Raw genomic sequence first — 21888 nt, 5'->3', positions numbered from 1 at the left:
ACAGAAAAAAAAAAAAAAAGACGGGCCCACTGACCGTAAGTTCGAAATGGAGCCCAATACGGAAAGCAGGAGGAAACGGTTCAACTTACAACGAAAAGGTCAAGAATAATCTATTGTACCTGCATTATTCACAACCTCACAGCAATTGCAGCTTCTCCGCTAGTATAATGGCCCCCACCCTACGTGAGGAATGGAAGTCGCAATTCCTTCTATTGCATGGATTGATGATGTGGGTAGTGGTCAGCCGTCAAGATGCTCCCCGGCTCTTATCGAATCATTCCCTAGTAACGGTATCCGTACGCATAAGATACCTTATAGAAGGCAAGACAAGCTTGACAAGGTGAAGTGAGGTGAGGTACTCCGTACCCGCCAAAACGGCACGGCAGCTGGATGCAATAGAAGCTATGGAGACCCTGCCCTCCAGTCGTTCCTTGCAGCGATTTCCTTCCATCGAGATCCGACTGGCCGGCCTCGACTCCTTCTTTGCCCATCAGTGGATGCTGTCCCGGGGGCCCTTGGGGGGAAGGGGGAGGGGGCAACATACGGTACAGTACCACATTACAAACACGACTGTTGCATGATAGAAAGCCGTTACGACGACTGACTGGAGCATATCCATTCTCATACCCTTCGCTAGCCCTGGGCTGTCTCTGGTCTGGGTTACGTTCGGCGCATGGGTGGTTGGGACATGGTAAACAAAGGTGGTAATTTGATATTCGTTAGTCGGGGGCCCCGGTCAGTTCCGCGCCGCTGGGGACTCGGGACTGGTGGACAACGGGTGGGGTCTTTTTTCGGGGGTGGCCTGGAGGGAAATTCCAAAACCTGGCCGTCCTCCCGGGGGCCCGGCCGTCTCGAACGCCTCGGTTCCCAGGATGAGGGAATCCCTTCAGCTTTGTCAAACTCCGCCGGTCCTGTTAGTGTTGGGGGACCTGGTCTGGCTTTGATTCCTTGAAGCCTTGAAGGAGAGGGGCTTTGGGGTCGCGGGCGGCGACGGGCCTTGTAGATTAGTGGGACTGCCGTTCCATGCCTGTGCCTGAGGTATCCCCCTTCGACCTCTCTCTTTCTCTCTCTCCACATCCGTAGAGTCTCATTCTCCCCTCAGGCTCACACTCAGTCTCCAGTCTCCCGAGTTCCCCCCTCCACCTCGTGCGAGTCGAGAGGTGCCCCTCTGAAGATAACCCTCGCTCGGGCGGGCCGCCCCAAGATTGCGCTGGAGTTGTCACTGGAGTTCGCTTCATGCCTCATGGGCTGATACCCTCCAAGGCCCCTCCAGTCAACCTTACACCGCCGGCACCCTCGTCCCTGAACTTCCATGTGGAATTCTAGAAAATCTCGACTCGCGAGCGAACTCGCTTAAGACCAAAAGAAAAAAAAAAAGATTGAGAGTGAGGGGGGAAAGAGGCAATGGGACGGGTTTGCGGGTTCCAATGGAACATGTGCATTGAAACTGGGGCTACCGGCACAACGACGTTGGATTACCCGGAATGCCCGCCTTGTCCCTACGGCAGCATGGCTACCTATCAAGTTGCTTGCGCCAAAAGAGTCCAGCCCTTGGATGAACGGTGATGGGCCAGCTTTCATTTCGTTGAGGTATCATCCACCACGGGGGAACTGTCAAAGACGAGTTAGGACTTTTGTTGCGAAGTCACCTGTCCACGTTGAATTCCACCAAGAGTCCGTGATCATCATCGCCATCATGTCCATCAGAGGGCCCTTCTGTGTCATAATCACATCAGCAGAAGAGATACGAATAGTTCACTGCTAGCCTACGAGCACGGTTCAAGCACCATCCCCCATCAAGCAAAACCTAATTACCCGTCAAACTTTCGTGGCAAGAGAAGAGATAATTGTCCGAGACGCGACGACTATCCGCAAGACCCTGTTGATTAAGCCCGGTCAATCAATCTCAAGTGCAACTTCTTGCCAGCCTAATCACATCCACTTGCCCCCGCCAGTCCATCAGGTAAACCTGACAGAGCTTGAAGCCTTGACCAGCGCAATATGGATCTTGGACGGTATCAGAATTTTCACCCAGAATCGCCATAGTTCAGAGGATGAGAATGAGATGAGGAGACGAGCCCATCTGGGAGGGATTGCTCGAGCTCAGACCCCATCCCTCACGAAGCGGTGAGAAGAAGCAATCACCAGTCCTGCAACTCTCGTCACATCTCGCTCCAAACTAAACCGTCGCTTTGCCGTCTTTTTTAATTTACTGTTCCATCGCGCGGGGGGGGACCAGTAAGATGAACAAGAGCCAATAGTCACCACCAACACGGATTTGCTATTTCACATCCGTGCCCCCCCATCCCATGTAAATGTGAAGTTTGCTCAAACTGCTCCGTGCACCTTGCGAGAGCCAAGGCACCTAGCAGGAAGATCCAATATCGAATTTCATCGATTCGAACCACAGACAGGGCCTGAACTTCCTAAACTTCCTGAAGGATGCAGCGAAAAACGGAGCTAGTGGGTGGCTTGGCTACCAGTCTGCGGTAAAGCGCAAGATTGACTTTCTGCTCTTCCCGCATCGTTCGTCAGGTACACGAGCCACGTTGCATGGCCCCCAAAAAGACATGACCCTCGATATTAATACCAAAAAGTCAACTGAACCAACAGGTGAACTTTACGCTTTCCAACGAGCCGGGCACCCGGGCAGGCAAGCAAAGCAGGTACATATTACGGATAGGCATCCGTCGATAGGCAGGGCAAAGCCCGGGGGGAAAGCTTGTACGGAGTAGTAAATGGTTTGTATTGATCCATTGTGTAACGGTGGTGGTAGTGGTTGGTCCAGGATTTGACTCGATGTTGGGCAAGCAATATCCGCGTCGAACCAAAAAAAAAAAAACCAAACGAAAAGTCCAATAGCAATATCCCACTCCCGCCGCCCGGCCCCCAATCCTCTCGTATCGGTGCAGGGCAAGCCTGACAGCAGTCTTTGGCAGCTCGTCACTGTGACTCGTGAGTGTGTAGTGTGTATACGACCATGCAATGCATCATTGCTGACAGAACAGGCTGACGTACCTCTCCTACGACTCGCGCCTCTCTTGCACAGTAGTCAGTGGCACGGTAAAATCAAATTGTTCAACCACCGATAGCTTTTCCTTGGTGCCGTTCCATCGAACCAGAATAAAGAAGAAGCCTCGATCATCCTCCCGCCGGATAGAATTGCCTCGGTTCTAAAAAAGATCAACCCACCTTACCGTCCGACACCACATCACATCACCCCGCCATGCAAAGAAGAAAAGTGAGTGAATGTGACAGACCTATAGAAATAGAGCAAAACTTCGTAATCCGAAATATATCTGCCGTCAATGGCACGATTGTGGTGAGGCATGCTGTGTGTACTCGGCTAGGCTTTTTTTTCACTTACCTACCTCGGCACTTACACCTGTAATGTGACTTGTTCATCACGTCTATCGCGCCCTCCACAGTTCCTCTCCGACTCGGATAGTAGAGCTACAGACCATGTCACGGAGTATCGTTTAAACATAGCCTTCAGAGTCCCGACTAGCGAAACGACATGCGGACGGTCTTACCGAACCCGCCGGGAATCGCCCACGTCAAATGTCCACCCAGAGAATGGCAAATAATAGTGTGGGAGAGAACTTGGCGAAGAGAATAAAAATTAAAAGTGGGAAAAATGAGACCGTTACAGCCGGACCTCAGTCCGCGACCGAGAATGGGGAATGGGGAGCGGAGCCCGGCCTGTCGAACAAACAAAGAAGGACGCGCGACCTACCTATGCGTACAGCCTACCCAGTCAGTTCCGCGGCAGGCTGACAAGTGTGATGACTCAAAAAAAACCCAACGCACGCCTTACTCACTCCCAGAGCCTAGGCGTGCTAGGCAGGTTCCCAAGTTCCCAAGGGGAAAAAAAGATGGTGAGACCAACACCCGTGGCGGCGTGACCCAACAAAGAGAAGAAGAAACCAAAAAAACGTCACTTCAAATGCCGTCCGCCGTTGAAGGGGGGCGGCGCACTGGAATCGTTTCGGGTACCTGGGGCCACACAGCCAGGTGGACTTTTTTTCCTCGATCAGTCATAAACGCTGCGGCGCTAAGGCAGGCGTGTAAGTCAGGCACGTCGGGAAGGGGGGGGGGTTGTGGTGTTAGCTACTAAGCTGAGTTACATCCCGCTGGCGAGACAAGACAATGCCTAAGAAAAGACTTGGGAAGAAGAATGGGAATCGGGAAAAGGCCTCAGAGATTCAGAAAAAAGAAACCATAAAACATCCGATTGGCGAATACAAACGCATGACGACGGTATTCTTTTCCGGGCTGGAACACCGGTTGATGTCTTGTCTAAGGTAGGAAAAAGCTGAGCCCACGTCGAAGGAATGTATAAGTCAAGCCCCCATCGATCGATGAACTAGAACATTGTTCAGCCCCCGAGTCAGATCACACAACGCGGGACGCGAAAGGCACTTAGGGAGAGGAGGCATTGATCACAGTCAAGATGCGGGCTAGGTAGGGAAAAGTTTTTGGCAGCGCGTAAAAGTGTTCTCTTTTTTTTTTTTGTTCAGAAATGTGTTTGTGTGTGTACAGGTTTACAAAGTTGTTTTTGCGGCGAAAAGAAATGAAAATCCATCTTCTGTTTGTCCGATGATGAGGTGACCTGCACTCCAAGCACCCCCTCCTCCTCTGCTTCCGCCTCCGCCTCCTCTCTCTCACACTGAATTGGATCCGCGACCAACAAGATAAGAGCTCAAACGAGAAGAATCCCAACTCGATGGTGAAAAAAGTAAACACATGAAGGCGACGAACCCGCAGACGGTGAACCTTCCCGAGAGAGAGGTATCCGAGCGTCGGGTCGCCGCTCACAAGAAGAAATGTTCCCATGTTCCAAATGCGATGCTGGCTGCCGGCCTCCGAACATGCTGGAGAGATTACAACGAGCGTAGAGAAAAGTACGCTTTGGCCGCTGCCAAAAAAAAATTGGATGGATGTTGAGTCTTGGGTTGTGTCTCTGTGTCTTCCCTCTTCCTCTGTCTCCGAAAAAAATCCAAACGAATAAACAATCATGCTGCTGCTGTGAGTCTGTTTGAAACAAAGTCCGCCGTTACACGCCGTTGTCCTGGTTCCGGATTGCTCTTGCCTTTGCCCTTGCGTTCTTGAACTTTTGGTGGTGATCATGAATGCTGCCCTTGAAACAACGCATCCCTTCGACGCTGACCATGTTCCGAGACCTGTGGAGGAGTCGGCGAGTCTGGCGTCGCAAATACTGATACAGTGGAAGATAATGCGTTGGTGAGAAAATGCCCAAACCCGCTTGCACTTTTCGCATGTGGCCCTTCCCAAGGCGGATCATCTTCTGGTGGTTCATGATGGTCCTCCTGTGGAAGGGCACCCTGTGTGACCCTAGTGACCTATCCGCGTAAAACATAGCGGGGCTGGCCTGAGAAGGAAAAAATATCAAAAAAGAAGTTGTCGTCATCAAAGTCGTGTCGGGCATGATCGAGAGCGACGGTTAGTCGCTGTCGATGCTGAAATTGAATGCGAAAAAACAAGTCACTCGGACTGTTTAGTCAGAGCGCTTGCGCTTCTTCTTGCTGTTCTCATCTTCCGAGGAGAGCTCGCTGGCGCTTCCGGGAATCTCAGAGGCAACCTGGAAGAGGACCTTGCCAAGAGTGTGATAGTCTTCTGGGTGGCCCATCATGCTGTGGTCAAAGGAGTGAACGGCTGAGTCGTCGAGCTCCATGACAATGGCGCCGCTGCCGTGGGTTCTAGCGTGCTGAGACAGGTTGTCACTGCGGGAGAACTTCTTGCCGCACTCGTGGCACTCAAAAGGCTTCTCCCCGGTGTGGAGGGAGCGGTAGTGACGCTTCAGGTGCTCCTGGCGGCGGAAGCGGCGGTTGCAGAGCTCGCAGACAAAGGTCTTGGAGGGGTCCTCGGTGAGGGACTGCTTGCGGCCGCGGCGGTTGACGGGAGCCGGGAGAGGCGCCGAGTTGGACTCAGAGTCGGAAGAGCTGTTGGCCTCGGAAGCGGGAGCCTGGCTGTTGGAACGCTGCTCGCTGCTAGCAGCCTGGGAAGCTCCAGAAGCTGTGTTCATGCTGGGCGCCGACTCGCTCGCGTCCTTCTTGACTACCTTGCGACGCTTGACCTGGTGGCAGTCGTTGTCGGAGCAGGAAGAGGAGGGGCTGGGAAGGCAGGCCGGCGCAGAGAAATCCGCCTCGTCAAAGTTGAACTCCTCGCCGATGAAGCTGGCGTGGCCGAGAGAGACGACGCTGGAGCCGGTGCAGGCACGGGGACGACGGACCTCAGCAGAGTGAGCGTCGCCGAGGTTGACAAGACCGTTGACGAAGTCGTCCTCAGACTCCAAATCACTCAGGTCCTCAAAGGCGGGAAGGCCGTGAGGGAAAGCAGGGTTGAAGTCAAAGGTCGGTTGAGAAGGGGCTGAGGTAGGGGTCTTGGCAGAAACTTCACTCCTGAGCTCATCACCGAGGGTGAAAGCGGGGAACTCGGGCGCCAGAGTCGGGTTGGAGGTGTTGGGTGCAGCAGCGACGGTGAGATTGCGAGGATCGCAAAAGTCAAGATCCTGTTCAGACGCGACAGACCTGGCGTACGGTGAGGGAGAGGGAGAAAGTGAAGGGCAAGATGCGGTGGACAGGAGGTCGCTAGTGTTGGTGTTAAGCGAGGGGACCTGGGCTGCTTGGTTTTGGAGGTAGACTGCCAAATTGAGTTAGCCTCCGAAAAACGTCCCTCAGTAAATCCCACGAAGTGCCCCGCCAAACTTGCTTTCCGGCAACCACCACCACCCAGGCCGTTGGGAATGGGGTCAAAAAATCCGCCGAGGCCCATGCAGCGCAAAAGTGTATGGAATTGCAGGTCGAAAGCATACAAGTCGGTGCACAACGAAGAGGGAAAATTAAACGCAGTGTGATTGCAACTTACCAGGTGTCATCGGGGGTGACCCGCAGCTGCTCCAGTCGACAGCGTGGTTCTCAGGCACTTCCAGCGTCTCCTTGAAGCCCTCCAGGCCGTCAATACCCTCCAAACCGGAGAACATGGGGTTCATCGGTGTCTGGAGAAGATCGTAGCTGGCATTGGGGCTGCTGATGGCACTGCCGCAGGTCGACAGCGGCGGTGTTGACGGGAAGTAGAGGCTATCGTCGCAAATCTCCGTCTCGAGCATGATGGCGGGCTTGTGGCTCATGGGTTGGGGAGATGCCATCGGCGTCATGTTCGCGGGTCCGTTGCTGTACAGCGTAGGGCCCATGGGCTGCGAGCAGGACGAGTTAGGGCGCGAGTAGATGGGCGTTGAAGGCAGAGTTGGGACCATGGGGTACATGGGCATGTGCTGGGACATGGTGGGCTGCTGCGAGAAGTGACCACGGTGCCTTGAGGTGTCGAGCTTCTGTTCGGGGCGGTAGTAGAGGAAGGGAGCTTGTCCCATTGCCTGAGCCGTCATCATGGTGGCGTCCATTGTGATGCGTCTGCTTGATGATCAGTTCCTAACTTCTTCCATCCGTTGTTCTCTTATTGCTCATGCGGGACGCACCAGACAAGGTTGTCGTGTTGAGCTGTGGGTGTTAGTCGGCGGGGTGTTTGAGTCCGTCTTTACTGATTAATCGTAGGATGCGTGGTGTAGCGTTGTCGTTGTTGTACACTTAATCCAAGTTCTTTCGAACTGGGTGATGGGCAGTTGGCCTAATGACGGTGGGTTTCGGTTTCTTCTGTGTGAAGGATAGGACGACGGGTCGTTGGTAGGCAATGACCGTCAGGGTGTTGATGACTCGATGAGTGAAAGTGTGGGTTGTCTTAGTTGTACATGGAACTCGTCTGGAGCGTTTCTCTGTCTGTCTTCTGTTCTCGGAAGATGTCGTTGGAAGATCGAAAAGGTATGATAGAGTTGAACTAGCTTGGTGTATTATGTGCTCGAAGACGGTTGATGGATACTGAGTTGTAGTTGTGTTTAAAGGAAGGACGGGATGGTTCGAGCAGGTCGAAGTGTTTCCCAAATGTCGAGTCTCAAAAGAAGGAAGAACCGAGAGGTCATAAGAAGAAAAGATCACAGCGCACTGTAGCCGAACGGAGTGTCGATCATGAAATAGCGAGAGTGAAATGAACGTGGGTGGTGAAGGGGGATAAGTAGAAAGAGACCAAGATCAACCGACTGGCGCAAGATAAAAGTCGTCGATAGGCCGATGGTACAGGACACTGAGTACCAAGCCAAGTGGCAGACCCGACCAGACCATCCCAGACCCTAGCGCGCCTTCGAGTCGACAGACCCTCGTCCTCGAACCCCCGTCCCCTCGTCTCCTCTCTCTCTCACTCGTCTTCCCTCTCCACGCAGGCATGTCTCACCCACACAAGTCGACCGGGGCCAGGGGTAAACGAGTACGTATCGTGTGGATCCGAGTACGTAGACGACCCGGCTAGGGTGTGTGGAGATACGTACCGGAATCCCTCCTCTGTCGGTACGTAGCTCTCGGTCGCTGGGATGGGCTTCCGTTCCTAGCGCGTGGACTCGGAAGGGGGGGGAGAGGAGGTTAGAAGTGTGAGTGGACCGCCACACTCGTTGGATAGTGGGTGGATTTGGGAATATGTGTGGATGGATGAGCGACGGCGGCGACGGACCAGGAACAGGAACACCAGGCGAACGAGACGGTGTCATGGGTGGGTCCTGTCTGTCTGTCTGTATGCCCTCTGCATGTCTGGCTCTGGGGCCAAGCGGACATCAGGTGGGTGGTGCAGTTGTGCTGGTGGGCTTCTGGGTGCCACGGTGCTTTGGCCCTACCGCACCGGATGATGAGTTGTGTCGTTTTGTGGGTGGCATGCTGTGTGTGGGTGGGCTGGGACGAGAGGATGGCGCAGCCAGCAGGTCAATTCTAATTCTGGATGAGCAAAATGCAGGTACGGTACAAGATGGATGTTCGTATGGACACACCGTTCAGACAAGCCACGAGCTCCCCTTCTCCGTTCTGTGTTCTGTGTTCTTCACTCCGTCTCCTGCCCAGAAAGCGACGAAACGGACGAAACGGACGAGACGAGACGAGACGGGCCATCAAGCATCACCCGGATGTACCGACCGCACTCTGAAGGGAACTTGACAGCTTCCCCGTTCTTGTTTGTGTTCGGGTAGTCTTTTGCTCTATTTTGCTGCCGGCCTGTTTGAAGTACCCGACGACGAGGACCCTCTGGCTGGCTGGCTGGCTGGCTGGCTGGCTGCGTATCCGTACTGTAGGTAGTTTGCTGGGTGCCAACAGACGCCCACATACGACATCTTGCAGGAACACGCCGGCCTCGATGCCGTCAAGGCTCTTGTAAACCCAGTCTTTCAGATGAAAAATAGCCATACGTTCTGCAGGCAATATCAACCCCAACTCGTTCAGCCCAAGGCCGGAATTGTGGCTGACGTCTTCCTCGAGCAATTCTCACTTGCAAGCCGGAGTAGAGAGAAAAAGCCCCAACCAGCCGTCACGTTGCTCTCAGACGGCTACAGCAACCAAGCCAACGCTGGCAGATGGCGTTGACGGCGGCCCTGAACGGGCGTCGGGGGAGCATCATGGCCTGAGCACAGAGCAAGCACTATACATGACTATTGTATGCCGCCGTCCTTAAGAGTGCCATCAGCCGTTTGTTCGTGATTAAATGCCCAGTCCATAGTCCGTTATGCCTTGAATACGGAAAGGCAAGAACCTGGTTGCAGTATACCGAGCAGGCCGAAGTACAGCCAACCAAGCCACAGCGGCTTCTCAGTCATTCAACGTAGACAGGCACCAAGCAACACCACCAGGAAAGAGAACGCTTAAGGTAGTTTTAATCGGCCTGCCACCAACAGAGTATGCAAGATGAGACAGGTTCGAGGTACCTCGTTCGCCAGTGGGCACTGGGCAAAGAGTATCCGTACGTCGAGGTAACCCAGCGGAGCTGCATAAACCCGAGGACCATGTACTCATTCATAGGACGGCAATTCGAGGCACAAATGGATAGCGCTAGACACATCGCCGTCCACACAACTAGCACAAATGGCTTCCTCGATTGGTACTGGCCATCTCAGCCCAGTCTGGCGCGCGTCCGACCACACTCTTGGGCACCATCATTCGCTGGATGAACCCTCTGTCCACAGTCACACATGCAGACACACTCATGCTGCACGCCAGTCGTATCGCTCATTGTGCTAGCACACTCGCAGCGAAGCATGGTCGACGCGCGCATGCAAGGTACCAGTCCAGTGAACACTGGACGGCGATGCGCCGCTTACTGTTGATCACTCGAGAAGTTGCGTCTGGTAGCTGTAGTTACAACAGCGGCAATGGTGATGGTGAGGGAAACCAGCGTGAGCGGCAACCAGGGGAAAATACCAGCTTGTTTCTTTTGCGGGCAAAACGCCAACTGCCGTTCGTCTCCTTGATCACGGTGGCTCTGCTAATGCCCCAGCAAGTTTCGCGGTTCGTGGGAGCATTCGTAATCCATTTTCATGCTTCAGAGCGGCTGAGCAGAGCTGTGCTTGTCTAAAATCCCCAGACAGGCGACTATGACTGCTCCGAGATGCTCAAAACGCGGAGCATCGCGGCAATTGCTGGGCTGCCCGAGCAGCATTGACATAGACAGCTAGGATAGCCAGCGGATCGCCGTCTATCATTCATGCCAGAGCCGCAGAAACGAACAGAGCCTGTCAATTGTCATTGAACTGAGGGGTCAGTGGGCTTGAGCGGTAGTATTGCAACCGCAGCTCTGGGAAAGCCGTGTGTGGCTCATCCATCCGATGTCGTCAGGCACATAATTGCTGCGTTATTGGAGTATATTCGTGGTCCCGGCTTTCTAAGAATAAAAGCCCACAGCTATCAAAATGTTAATTCGTCCGAGTATTGGATTGATTGTGAAAATGGCCCTGGCGGAGGCCGCACACCCACTAATCCCCGTTGTGCGCCGCGTCTCCTCTTTCGGAGGCCACCGTCTTCTTCTGAAGTTCTGTACGGATAAGCCCTTGGATTCCTCGAGTGGGAACCAAAGCCAACGGCATGCGAGGGGGGCCAACAACGAGTGCCCCCCCCCCCGGTTCGTAGCACAACTCGATTTCTTGGAAGCGGCGAACATGTGAGTGTGCTCGAATAATGTCGATGCATACGGGCGTCGTATTCAGCTGGCCAGCGCGCCAGTGAGCCCTCTCGGGGCCAGCTATGCAAGCCTCTCATCTGGTGGGTACCGTAGTTGTGCAGGAACACGAAACGCACAAAGGATGTGTGATGGAGACATGGCCGGGCCATTCAGAACGCTGAGCAGGCGCATCTTTGGCGACCCCCTGCAAAAATTCTAGAGCAACGAGTCTAACGATGAGCTCTGCCGTGAGGTGCCATCCACCACTAGACGTCCGTTGAGTGCCGCTTGGCATATCAGTGGTCGATTTGGGCGTCCGTCACACGTTTGCTATCACCAGTCAATGACCCCGCGTCGCGCTTTGAGGATTTGGTAGTGGCTTTGCGGCATCGCGTTGGCTAGCGATGACGCAGCCGCCACTAGCAAGAGTTTCTCGCGCGCCTGGACTCTCACGGATCCATATCACTCGTGAGTCTTAGTCTGGCGGATATGTTGACGGGCGTTGTTTCTGGTTTCGACTTGTTCTCCATTCTTTCACGCGTCTGTCTGCTGAGTCGAGCCGGCGCGGGGGGCGTTGGATTGCTGACTGCGTCACCCGACCACGACCCCGCCAAAGCCGAGTTGAGTTGTCTCGACAGATCTAGCATACCAATTCTGGACTGGCCGTCCCGGTTGGTCCAGCAGCTTGGTGACGGCCAAGCATCAACCCTGACACCCCTGGCATTGTTGACGGATTGGCGGGAGCCTCTTCAGACTGGACTACTCTCGGTTGCCTCGATATGCTTGAATGTTGAAGAGTGGACAGTTAAGACAGGCCGTTCGAGGTTGCGATGGCTGGGACTAAGCAAGCCTCTCGAGTGGCCCGCGGCCCGCGGCTGATGATCATGACGGGACAGGGCAGGGAGCCGATATTGATGGTGAAGCAACCAACGAAGCCAGTTGATTCATGATGCTGTCGAGTTTTGCACGGACGGTGGGCGACAAAGTGACATCCGATCTTTCAGGTCCGAGTTGGCAATCCGACCCTGGGAGGATGGAAAGTATGATTGAGAAGAGCGACAAGATTGTCGCCACCACGTCGCGGCGAGGAGGTCCATGCAGCAGGCAGTCTAGTTGAGGCAGTGCTCGGCGTGCATGCCGTCAAGTAAGGTGTGTAAGGCATGGACTATTGAGGCACCACGGAACCACGGGCACGTAAGTACGCAGCACCCATGGATCCGGAGCTGAGATGGGTTCGGTAGGGCAATGTTTAAATCCATGAAAGTAATGGCTGCGGGCTAAGGCACAGGGCGGGCGGGTTGGTCTGTTCGGATGAAGTGGAAAAAACGGTGATGCTCTCTCTTTCCACCTATCTTTCGACAGAGGTAAGGCGGGTGAGCTACTACACCTGAGGTACCGAGTTGTCAATTCGAGGCAGGTACGAGTGCTCAGACTCAGGCAATACGCCACGTGACTACTTGATCTAATGGGATGGGATGGGATGGGATGGGATGGGAAGGAAGGAGGACTCGATGTCACCGTCCGTTCAAACACCAACCTGAATGTCACAGGCAACCTAACCTGGAAGGCCTCACACCCCGCATGGTTGGAAAAGGAAGGCACCAGACCAAGGATGTACCTGCAGATGCAGGAAGAGGAGCAGGAGCAGGATTACTTCGTACCTTAGGTGCAGATGCAGATGCAGATGCAGTTGCCAGCTGCGGCCAACCTGGAGAAGGCACAGTTGAGATGGAGCCAACTTGCATGCCATTGAACCCGAAGACTCTCGAAAGCCAAGTGCCAAATTCCTTCCTACCCACTTCCCTTCCATCTCTTCCCAAGTTTCCATCGAGTTTTCTTTGGCAAGGCGGCAGGGGGAGCAAGGAAAGTTGCTGCCGTTGGGAATTGGCGAACGGGAGTCCCGGTGCCCTGTTGGTCAGTCCCGTCTGCACTGGATCCATGATGCGGGAAAAAGCAAATATTCGGCTGTGAGAAGGCGCTCCCGAGTCCCCATTCTCCCACCTACCTCATGCAGCAGCTACCTACTTCCAAGACCTAAGGTAAGTGACAACTGTGTCATAACTCACACAATCGATTCTCATTCTGAAAGCTGCGTCAACAACAGTCAGGATTTTCCCTTCGTTTTCATGGGCCGAGACTCCCATATCCACAGTCGATGCGGGTGATGATACCATCAGCTAGGCAAGTCCTTACCTCGGCGGTCATCTTGCAGCTTGATGCCTGCGATAGGCCCTCGACAAGAAACGCAACAACGTCTAGATTTTGATGGCCAACCACCCAACCTCACTGCTCAGTAACAACTTACTTTACCCAGTCCCACTATATGCCGTCCTTCGTCCACCAAGGCCACCATCCACCATGACATCGAACGAACTCGTCTCGCATTAGACGCATGGAGCCCGCCTTACGTACGCACTCGTTTCTGAATAAGGCATTCTACTATGTTTCTTAACTGTGTACCTTGCCTCCTTGAATGCCCACACAGCTTTGTGGTACGTGTGCGGCGTGCCCCAACTCTGACCACCCCCACCACCACCGAAATTTTGACCAGAAAAGTTTTTTCCACAGAAAAGAAAAATGATTGCTGTACCTTACAGGAAACGCAGATGCAAGGAACACCGCGAGATGCAGCCTGTCTGCGCACGCGAGGCACGACCAGCGCCTTTACCCCTCATTCGCCCTCGTCCTCCCCTTGCACCACCCCGCTTCATCCTCACCACACCCTCACGATACTCGGGTACGGATAGATGGTCGGACGGTATACACCTTGGCACCCTAAACCGATGACCAAGAATTCCCCCGCGACCTGTCACTGCTGTTCGGATTCATGTTGCACCAATTCTTGCCTTATCGATAGATATCATCCTTGACGTCCACCTCACTTGCAAGCCAGGGAGGGACAACGCCACGATACTTCGTATGAACGTTACCTTGGTGCCGGTACGCCAGGTTCAGCCTGTCAGATCATACGTATCGGCAGTATACACTAAATCATCTTGAACTTGATGCTCGCAGGGACCGCGCTTTGAGAGGGACTCGGGCTTGGCCAGGCTCGTGGAGTCGTGGAAGTCTGCGGCGCACTAGTTCCAGCCTCCAAGCACTCCTGTCAGGATTCGATCCCTGAACGCTGCGATACTGCGGATATGCCACACTCTATCCTACACCTCTGGGGACAAGGTGCATGTGTCAACTCCACGGCCGTCTCGTCTCGTCCAGATCACAGATCCATCCGCCCGGGCCTCGCAATCTGGGATGTCAGAGGCAACCGACGGGAACGCAGTTTGCATCGGTACAATTCAGCCTATGCGAAAGCTAGGTCGTGCAGTGATGGCATGCTGGTTGGTTTTCGACTTTGCGGACCAACAGCAACTAGCACCAACCGCAAACTCATCTAGCTTCCCGATCCATCAGAGTGTATCGAATGTCGATTTGCCGTTAGCCATTGGTCTAAAGCCTCCAACAGCAAGCAAACAGATTCTGCTCTCTGTGCTGCTTCCAACAACAGCCTCTTCAATCAAGCCTTCTGGCTCTTGAGAAATGACCAGTCACTCGGGAGCTGCGCCGCTTCAAGTCCTAGCTATAATGTGGCACAGAGCAGAGCGTCGTTTGCAACGGTCCAACCAACTCAGACTGTTTACTTTCACATATCTCCATCCAACCGTCTGTCTCAAAGGTATCCGCATCTCTTTGTTCGCCGCCAATCCCGCACGTTTCAACGGCTCGACTTATCCTCTCCGTTGCTTTCTACCTTTCCGCATTGGGCGGCCGGGTTGGAAGCAGATTGATTTCGCTGACGCCAGAGCTGTCCCAAGATGAAATGTGGCAGCTCTATCGACTCCTCCGCTAGCCATGTTGGACATGGACAATATCCCATTGGCCATAGGAAGGGCGACGGCGATGACTTCAGTCGGCAGCTCAAGTCGCGTAACGAGAGTCTGGTTTCCACAATGCTGTCGGCTAGACCCGCAAAGGCGGGTTCCATCTCCAGACAACCGACTCAGCCGTGAACACGAAAGACTTTGCAGGAAGAGAGACCTTTCCATCGTCATCGCCATTACCTTTTCAGCTTCAGGCAACTACAAGTCTCGACTATGGTACGGCCTTCTTCCCACTAGTCTTCTAGCTGAGACGTTAGCTCTCTGCATAAAATTGCAGCAGAGCACCTCCGGCACCAATGGTGCATTAGTTCTGTGGTTCTGTTGTTTGCTCCATGATCCATCCAGCTGCCACAGAGCGATGGATGGACGATGCACGCACAATGGGTCAAACCGCTGCGCCGCAGCACAAAGCGGGCACAAACCGGCTCGATCCCGCGGCTTGCACCATTGACAACCGACTCGACTCGTTTCTGGCCTTATCATCTTGTCATTATCGCTCTGTGTGGTCCCGGTCTCTACCCATGCAGCCATGCATAGAGTCCAGGTCTCTCGCGCAGCGGAGACAGCATACATTATCAGCATATCTTCCGGTGCACATCGGTGTCGAAGCGGGCTATGCTAGACACTATGTTGCATAACTTGTATGCACCACCGGCGCTGTGTCCCTATTTGGGCATCTTATCATGATCGGTCTCGCACACGCAGATCATCTGCAATAGGTATTTGACCGTCGCACGCGTGGTTCTCACAGCTGGGAAAGTTCCGGTGAGCTTGTGCCAGGGTTCCATGTCCGGTCAAAACCCTGGCGATTATCCAATCACCAATTTGCCTCCGTTCATGCGACCACGCAACCACGTCAGGGCTTCCATACAAGTGGTGTTTATCAGCCCCGGTCTTGCTGCGCGCACCCATGATTCGCCGGACGGTACTTCGGAAGAAACGGTACCACGTAGTGTACTCCGTCCTCACAGCTCAGCGTATCCGTACCTTGCATATTGCAAGCTTTGAGATGCTACAGGCCACTCAGTGCCCCGAAGGTGCCAAGGTACGAAGTACATTTCTCTTTCCATACATATGCAGGAACAGACGAACCGTTGCACCCTTGTATGCAGGTACAGTATGCTGGGCATCGCGGCATCCCACAACTTTCCAAGCTTCCTCTCCCCCTCACCAAAGCAACTAATCCCATTACTCAGGCTCTCCAGGTTGGATCTTGTCAAATCCCTCTACAATGATTTCAAAATAGCGAATGGGTATGCTCTTGGTATCAGCGACCCAGCAGCCCGAAAATGCCAGTATTATTATCGTCGAGAATGCGAACAACGTCAAGACGCTCTCGAGTAGTTTCCGACGGTCATCCCACCCACTGCCTAATTCCTTGGGGTTTGCTGGCTTGCTGAGAAGAAGGTCTCGAAGACCAGCATCGAAGGCCCGAAATCCCTCGTAATAACTTCGAGAACAAGGTGTTCTCGGTCGAACCATGGGTGGTAGTGGGGTCTGGCTGCAGCATCCCAGACTACGGGGAACCGGCAGCATAACGCTTGGGACCGTTCTAAAGCCCTACGAAGAAAAGTGGCTTTTCGAATTGTGGGTTTAGCAGTCGAATAGGAGCCCGGCTTCTGCGACCGACATGGGATGGCATGGAGAACGATTGCCTGCTAATAACCTTTCTGGACTCGAGTCCTACTGAAGTTGATGGCACCAGGGCTCAACCATATGCCTGCCGACCTTTTCTGGATTAGGCCAGCAAAGTAGCCTAGGCTTGTCAAATGGCCGGGGCTCATGGATGGCAGACCAGGTGCTATCTCAGCGGAGGCCACGGGGAGGAGCCAAGTGCCTGGCTCAGAATCCTTTCGCCACCGTCAGGGTGGTTGGGCCGTTCCTGGCTGCTGGATCAGACATGAGCAAACACTGACACGATCCAATACACCGGAACACATTAAGCCCAAAACAGCCCGGGTCTTCCAACAACCCGACCTAACGTGTGGATTCACCATGTAGGAATATACTTCCGACTGCAAAATTTTCCTCCATTGACCCCGTTTTACAAAGATGTCCCAACACGGTGGTCGTGTTGGTCAACGCCTGGTCTCTTGCGTTGTGTGATGTGAGCCAGACATGTTCACACTTTAGATGTCCACTGAACAACAATCCACACTAGAATATCAGCTAACGGTCCATGGTAGATCAGCAGCCGACCATTGTCATCCGCTGGAACTCTCCGACCGCCGCTTCCCTAAAGCTCCCCACCGAGAGCCATTAAAAGCCACGGATGGCGCAATTTCGATGTCCAAGGACGGAAGTTCAGCAGATCTATTCGCTGGTTGATCGAGGAGACCCCGGCGATCCGTCGTTTGATGCTCATGAAGTTCCCAATTGTACCCGCGGGCCCTTCTTTTCTCTCTGGGAAGTTCCCTTCTCCAACGCTCCAATTCACCTCCAACGACTTGGGTGCCTGGCTGGTGGACATGGTACTTTGGGCGGCCCGGGTAGGAAGCCGTGGGGTCCCGGCCCAGCCAGTGGCACCGAGACCCCCAACGGCGACCAGGCCCAAAAACGGGCCTTGTTCCGGTCTAGTTGCCCCGGATTTCTGGCAAATCTAGCAAAGGCCTGCTTCAAATTTAAGCCAAGCGGCGGGCCACACCATCTGTCCATCTGTCTCTTGCTCGGCCACAAGGGTCCTCGCCGCAACCGGGCATGAGTCTGGAAGATCGCCAAAGGGACCTCCAACGGGCCCGAAGATGCTTTGGAGCCTGGGGCCGCCGTTTAGCCTGACTGTCCTGACCCGACTACCCCAAGAAGTCGATGAGCATATTCACCGCTATCGCTATCGCCAACCAGTACTCCGTATTGTCTAGAGATAACTGCTGAGGCTAGCAGTCCGGTCACGGACTGGGCAGGGGCTTCACTTGGCGTGGAAGATCCTCCGGGATCAAGTGAATCCCTAGCGTCACTGTCAGGCAAGGCACTTCTTACTTATCAGTCTGCCAGCTAACGGCAATAAGCAACCATTGACAATCAGGAACGTTCCCGGCCAAGTCAAGCCCGTGGGGTGCCTCACTATTGTTCGTGCGGTCTAACAATTACACTGAACTCACTTAATATTTGCCATTTCGACAGGGAAGGTCGAGTGGATGAATTATTCATTGGGCTGAATCAAGAACAAACTGACTTGGCTAGAGCAGCCGGAGCACTGGATAGCCGACAAGTTTTCCCTTTTTACGGACACTCTCTTCTCTTCTGCCGTGGCACGCGTGGATACGTGGCGTTACAGACCGGACTCATTGTCCTCTCCCGGCTGAACGAAGCCCACATACTTTGCAGTAGTTCTGAGAAATCGGTTAATAATGGGAGCTGTCATCCTGAGGCTTCCCGACGGGGCACTCCAACTCGTCTCGTCAGGGGTACCCCGTCGCACCGGTCAATACAAGGGGTTCCTCCGGAGTGGCCAATGGGCATTCCCGCGGTCGTTAGCCCATAGGCCTCCAGGCTCCAAGACCTTCGAGAAGGTTTCAGGGCCCACATACTCCGACGCCTGAGTCCCCATCACGAAGCATCCTGCATAGCCTTGGGTATGAGGGACTTGCCTGTTTAGGGCACCATGGTTATCATGACGCAGCGCCTTGTGCCATTGGAAACAATGGAAAACGGAAGGCAGATGGAAGGGGTACCAGCATGAAGCAGAGGCCCCAGGTCACGATGGAGCCGTTTCTCATGTTGCATCCTTCCATTGTTCTAGAAGGCATAGCTTCGTCACCACGTATCAGACTGCCCGAGGTGATGACAACCGGCCATATCATCCGGCCGATCTATATTGGTCACCGACAGAATACGGTAGTCTAGCCGTGGTTTCTCGACGCCAGCCAGTCGTTGGAACTTGTGAGGCGTTTCGAACATTCATCACCAAGAGCCACGAGGTATCTCAGTATACATAAACGTCTGTCACTAATCGGCCCATTCCCATTGATGACTATGTCGATCGAACCGTCTTCAAAACAGCATTTCGACCTCGGCAGAGGATTCTCCAGAAGCCACCCGCCTTTGCCCGGTCAAATAGTACACGACATTGTTAATTGATCGCAGCTCGGTGCGGTGGAGTCCCTGGTGTCACGTTGCTCGAATGAATAGTATTTTGGTGCCCACGAAATTGACAAGCCCGGAGCTCGCCATCGGCACGACCCATTCACGATTTCCAAGATGGCAACGTGGAAGACGACCAGGCCAGGGTCCTAACAGGCCTCCCGCTTGTCCCGCCGATGGTTCGTCAGTGGTTCACAGCCAAGCGCGATAGGCTCCAATATCTGCACCAGAAAGGCGTCCACCTTCCGTGGGGTCCACGAACGGGAGATAAACTCATTTCCTTGTCTCTAACTACCGACGTTACTCAACCTTCTAGAAGTGATTAGCGTGGGGAATGGGAGATTGAGCGTCCCGGAATCCAACCTCAGCTTTTGTCATCGGTGCGGTCTCTCAGTGTCCGCACGAAGTACTGTACCGCACACTGCACAGCCATCTCAAAGCTGGAAACGGACAGGAAGCCGATGCATCTATCAACACAACGAAAACGTGGAAGTGGCCTCGGCCAACGGCTGGCACATCGGGACACCTAACTAAACTAGTGACAGCTCCACGGTCAGTAGACCGAGAACATCATACCGCCAGGGTAAGAAAAACCATGGCACGAGTCGATGCGCGGGTGTGAGACGGTGGCCGGCAACGTATGCTGAATGCTTTGTCCACCTGAATGAGAGAGCGAGATGCGGGTGGTGGCTTGACGGGAGCTAGCTCGCAATACAACGACTTTCACGTGGCGAGAGACAGCTGCAGTTTGTAGCCTCAGGTGAGCGGTCAATGTAATATGCTGCACCAGAAACTTGGAAATCTTCAATATCGGGAGCCAGTAAGAAGCCAAGGCGCTTCCAAGATATCAATGTTTGCCGGATGGGTGATCGCGGGCAAACAGCCGTTTCCGACACAGCATGCGCGAATATTGTCAAAAGTTAGGGTTTTCACCAGACTTTGGCATATTGGAATTCGAATACGATGAGAGCTGAGGCATGCCAGCTTATGGACCACAGAAAACAAGCTACAACCCCACCACCAAAACGACTAGAGGGAACAGACACGAGAAAAACTTGGCATCCCGTCTACCTCGGACTCGGAAACTTGTTGGTTTTCTCGAGTCTCAAGTCTTGAGAGCCTGCAGTGCCCAACTTTCGAGGTCTTTGGCAGCCCTGAAACACGCTGTCTAGATGTTAGCCTGGGGAGAGGCAAAGTTGGAGGGAAACTTCACCTGCATCATGCCGAGTGATGAATGGTGAAGGAGTGCGTTGGTTTCAACTTCTCGGACCTGCATTACATCGATGTGTGGTGACTGATGAGCAGCCTTACTGCGTGGACAAAGAAGTCCGCATGGTCGCAAATGCAGGTGGTTGAATACCTATCTGTGCAAAGTCAGGCGAGCATGCATATGGCAACACTCACTCAGCCTATGCTGCAACTTGCACCCGAGAAAACGAACGGCGTGTTCCTGAAGCAGAGATGCGGTGGAGGGGTGGGTGGGTTCCAGCCTTCGTCCGCCACCAAGAAACCCATTGCTTTCCAGCAAACCGGCTGTCTCTCCGGGCCTCCGGGTACACCGGTGTCTTCTTTCCGGGGATTAGGGCGGGCTTGGGCGGAGTGGTGGGTTGCATTTTGCAGCTTGATGCAGGCAAAGGGCTCGCTCAGGCACACGGCGCACAAGGCCGCATTCAATTTCTTGTCCCGATTTTACTACATCAAAAGTTGGCTACAAGTGGTCAATGAGACATCGCGCGAAGACCTACGTCGACGCAACCCAACGCTTGACGCAGCAGTCTCTCTAGTCAAGTCTTTCTCTCCACACGATGTGTGTCGTCGCCACAAGTTCTTGATGATCAGGGCGCCGGAAGGCATGATGTTGTTGACAAAGTATCGAGACCTGTGCGGCACTAGCACTCTCCATCACTGGGTCTAATACCCTCGGGGGTCGAGGCTGCGTGAAAATCATCCACCAGTCTCGCTCGAGACCCGGCCATGATGAAGCGTTCACTCACTCACTCACTCATGACATATTCCCCGAAATTCTATCCTGAGATACGCCTCTGGCCCTCCAATGGACCCTGAACCTGACCACGTTGATGGCTTTCTGTGCCCGACTTAAGATCAGGGTAATTGGGCTGCTAGCGGCTTGCCTGTGATGGCATCTTCCTGGGTCAAAATTACGATCTTCGGTCTCTAGTTGAAGATCCGAATGGGGCTCTGTCCAACTCGGGCGGGGGCGCCATCTTCATGCGGAAGAGGACCTTGCGTTGCAACACTACCAGAAAGCCCCCGGCTCGCGGAATACTGTGTAGAGGATTGAAGAGGGGCACTGGGACACAGAGAGAGAAACGAAAGACACCACCAGTGACGACCTATGCTTGAACTGGTTCTCACCGCTGAATATCGAAATTCGGGGTCGTCACGTCTGCCGAATAATTCTGTCGATCTTCACCCGTTTGTGCCTGGGGAAAGTCTTCCCTTTTACCGAAGACTCAGGAAAGGTGTGTCCTTCGATGTGTCCGAGGTGGCTCGGATGGGACGTGGATCGCAGCAAGACGTACGAGAGTCACCTTTGACACTTGGAAAGCAAACGCTATCCATCCGTACGGTTACGTAGCATGGGAACTACTGCGAGGCCATGAGCATCCACTATTGCTGTCGGCAGTGGCCTAGATGCAGCAGGCATTGCTTCTTGTCGGCCCTCTGCCGCCCAAAGAAAAAATGATGCTCCCATAGTCAGACAGCGGCTGCGCTTCCTGCGTCCCCCGCCCGCTCGAGCAGTCAACGAACCCCGCACATTCCGGTTTGGCCCTCTGTAGCTTTCAGGCGGACGGCAGAAAGTTTGTCTACGTGGTAAGAGATTTTTTTTCGTTATCAATCAATCAATTGTCGTTGCTTTTCTCGCTAAGAA

The 21888-nt window shown here is 53.9% G+C and overlaps 6 protein-coding genes across 6 annotated transcripts; 4 read left to right on the top strand and 2 right to left on the bottom strand.

Annotated features, from left to right (window-relative positions):
* Positions 1–1404: 1404 nt before the first annotated feature.
* CLUP02_05602 (uncharacterized protein) lies at positions 1405–4947 on the top strand (the record flags this gene model as incomplete). Its single annotated transcript, XM_049284608.1, has 16 exons — positions 1405–1562; positions 1630–1718; positions 1785–2127; positions 2411–2535; positions 2614–2666; positions 2777–2801; positions 2863–2959; positions 3009–3051; positions 3351–3447; positions 3509–3563; positions 3653–3756; positions 3828–4067; positions 4142–4260; positions 4543–4590; positions 4625–4729; positions 4768–4947. 16 exons carry the CDS (start codon positions 1405–1407, stop codon positions 4945–4947), a joined length of 1881 nt encoding a protein of 626 aa, XP_049141751.1.
* Positions 4948–5056: 109 nt separating this feature from the next.
* Positions 5057–5449, bottom strand: CLUP02_05601 (uncharacterized protein; the record flags this gene model as incomplete). Its single annotated transcript, XM_049284607.1, has 1 exon — positions 5057–5449. The coding sequence occupies one exon, from the start codon at positions 5447–5449 to the stop codon at positions 5057–5059; it is 393 nt and encodes a 130-aa protein (XP_049141750.1).
* A 69-nt stretch (positions 5450–5518) lies between these two features.
* On the bottom strand, positions 5519–7420 carry CLUP02_05600 (uncharacterized protein; the record flags this gene model as incomplete). Its single annotated transcript, XM_049284606.1, has 3 exons — positions 5519–5654; positions 5898–6663; positions 6889–7420. The coding sequence occupies 3 exons, from the start codon at positions 7418–7420 to the stop codon at positions 5519–5521; spliced, it is 1434 nt and encodes a 477-aa protein (XP_049141749.1).
* A 1120-nt stretch (positions 7421–8540) lies between these two features.
* CLUP02_05599 (uncharacterized protein) lies at positions 8541–9047 on the top strand (the record flags this gene model as incomplete). The annotated part of the gene is made up of 1 exon (XM_049284605.1): positions 8541–9047. One exon carries the CDS (start codon positions 8541–8543, stop codon positions 9045–9047), a length of 507 nt encoding a protein of 168 aa, XP_049141748.1.
* A 1742-nt stretch (positions 9048–10789) lies between these two features.
* CLUP02_05598 (uncharacterized protein) lies at positions 10790–11916 on the top strand (the record flags this gene model as incomplete). Its single annotated transcript, XM_049284604.1, has 5 exons — positions 10790–11037; positions 11100–11142; positions 11258–11362; positions 11414–11505; positions 11592–11916. 5 exons carry the CDS (start codon positions 10790–10792, stop codon positions 11914–11916), a joined length of 813 nt encoding a protein of 270 aa, XP_049141747.1.
* A 70-nt stretch (positions 11917–11986) lies between these two features.
* Positions 11987–21796, top strand: CLUP02_05597 (uncharacterized protein; the record flags this gene model as incomplete). The annotated part of the gene is made up of 50 exons (XM_049284603.1): positions 11987–12128; positions 12211–12274; positions 12355–12410; positions 12588–12694; positions 12728–12759; positions 12815–12951; positions 13010–13076; positions 13146–13198; positions 13267–13330; positions 13523–13774; positions 13830–13995; positions 14053–14105; positions 14148–14471; positions 14543–14651; positions 14711–14856; positions 14921–14989; positions 15063–15214; positions 15261–15544; positions 15621–15840; positions 15887–15960; positions 16028–16120; positions 16162–16322; positions 16431–16502; positions 16714–16776; positions 16870–16969; positions 17049–17217; positions 17285–17480; positions 17593–17755; positions 17796–17851; positions 17938–17984; positions 18096–18201; positions 18283–18424; positions 18511–18540; positions 18609–18692; positions 18754–18794; positions 18824–18971; positions 18999–19026; positions 19071–19247; positions 19312–19375; positions 19425–19487; positions 19556–19613; positions 19750–19914; positions 19980–20087; positions 20168–20232; positions 20301–20876; positions 20951–20979; positions 21030–21083; positions 21175–21283; positions 21343–21542; positions 21621–21796. The coding sequence occupies 50 exons, from the start codon at positions 11987–11989 to the stop codon at positions 21794–21796; spliced, it is 6114 nt and encodes a 2037-aa protein (XP_049141746.1).
* Between the last annotated feature and the right edge of the window lie 92 nt (positions 21797–21888).

This window comes from Colletotrichum lupini, chromosome 3 (assembly GCF_023278565.1).
Source record: "Colletotrichum lupini chromosome 3, complete sequence".
In the NCBI taxonomy this organism is placed as follows: Eukaryota; Fungi; Ascomycota; class Sordariomycetes; order Glomerellales; family Glomerellaceae; genus Colletotrichum; species Colletotrichum lupini.
This window is presented reverse-complemented; position numbering and strand designations above follow the sequence as displayed.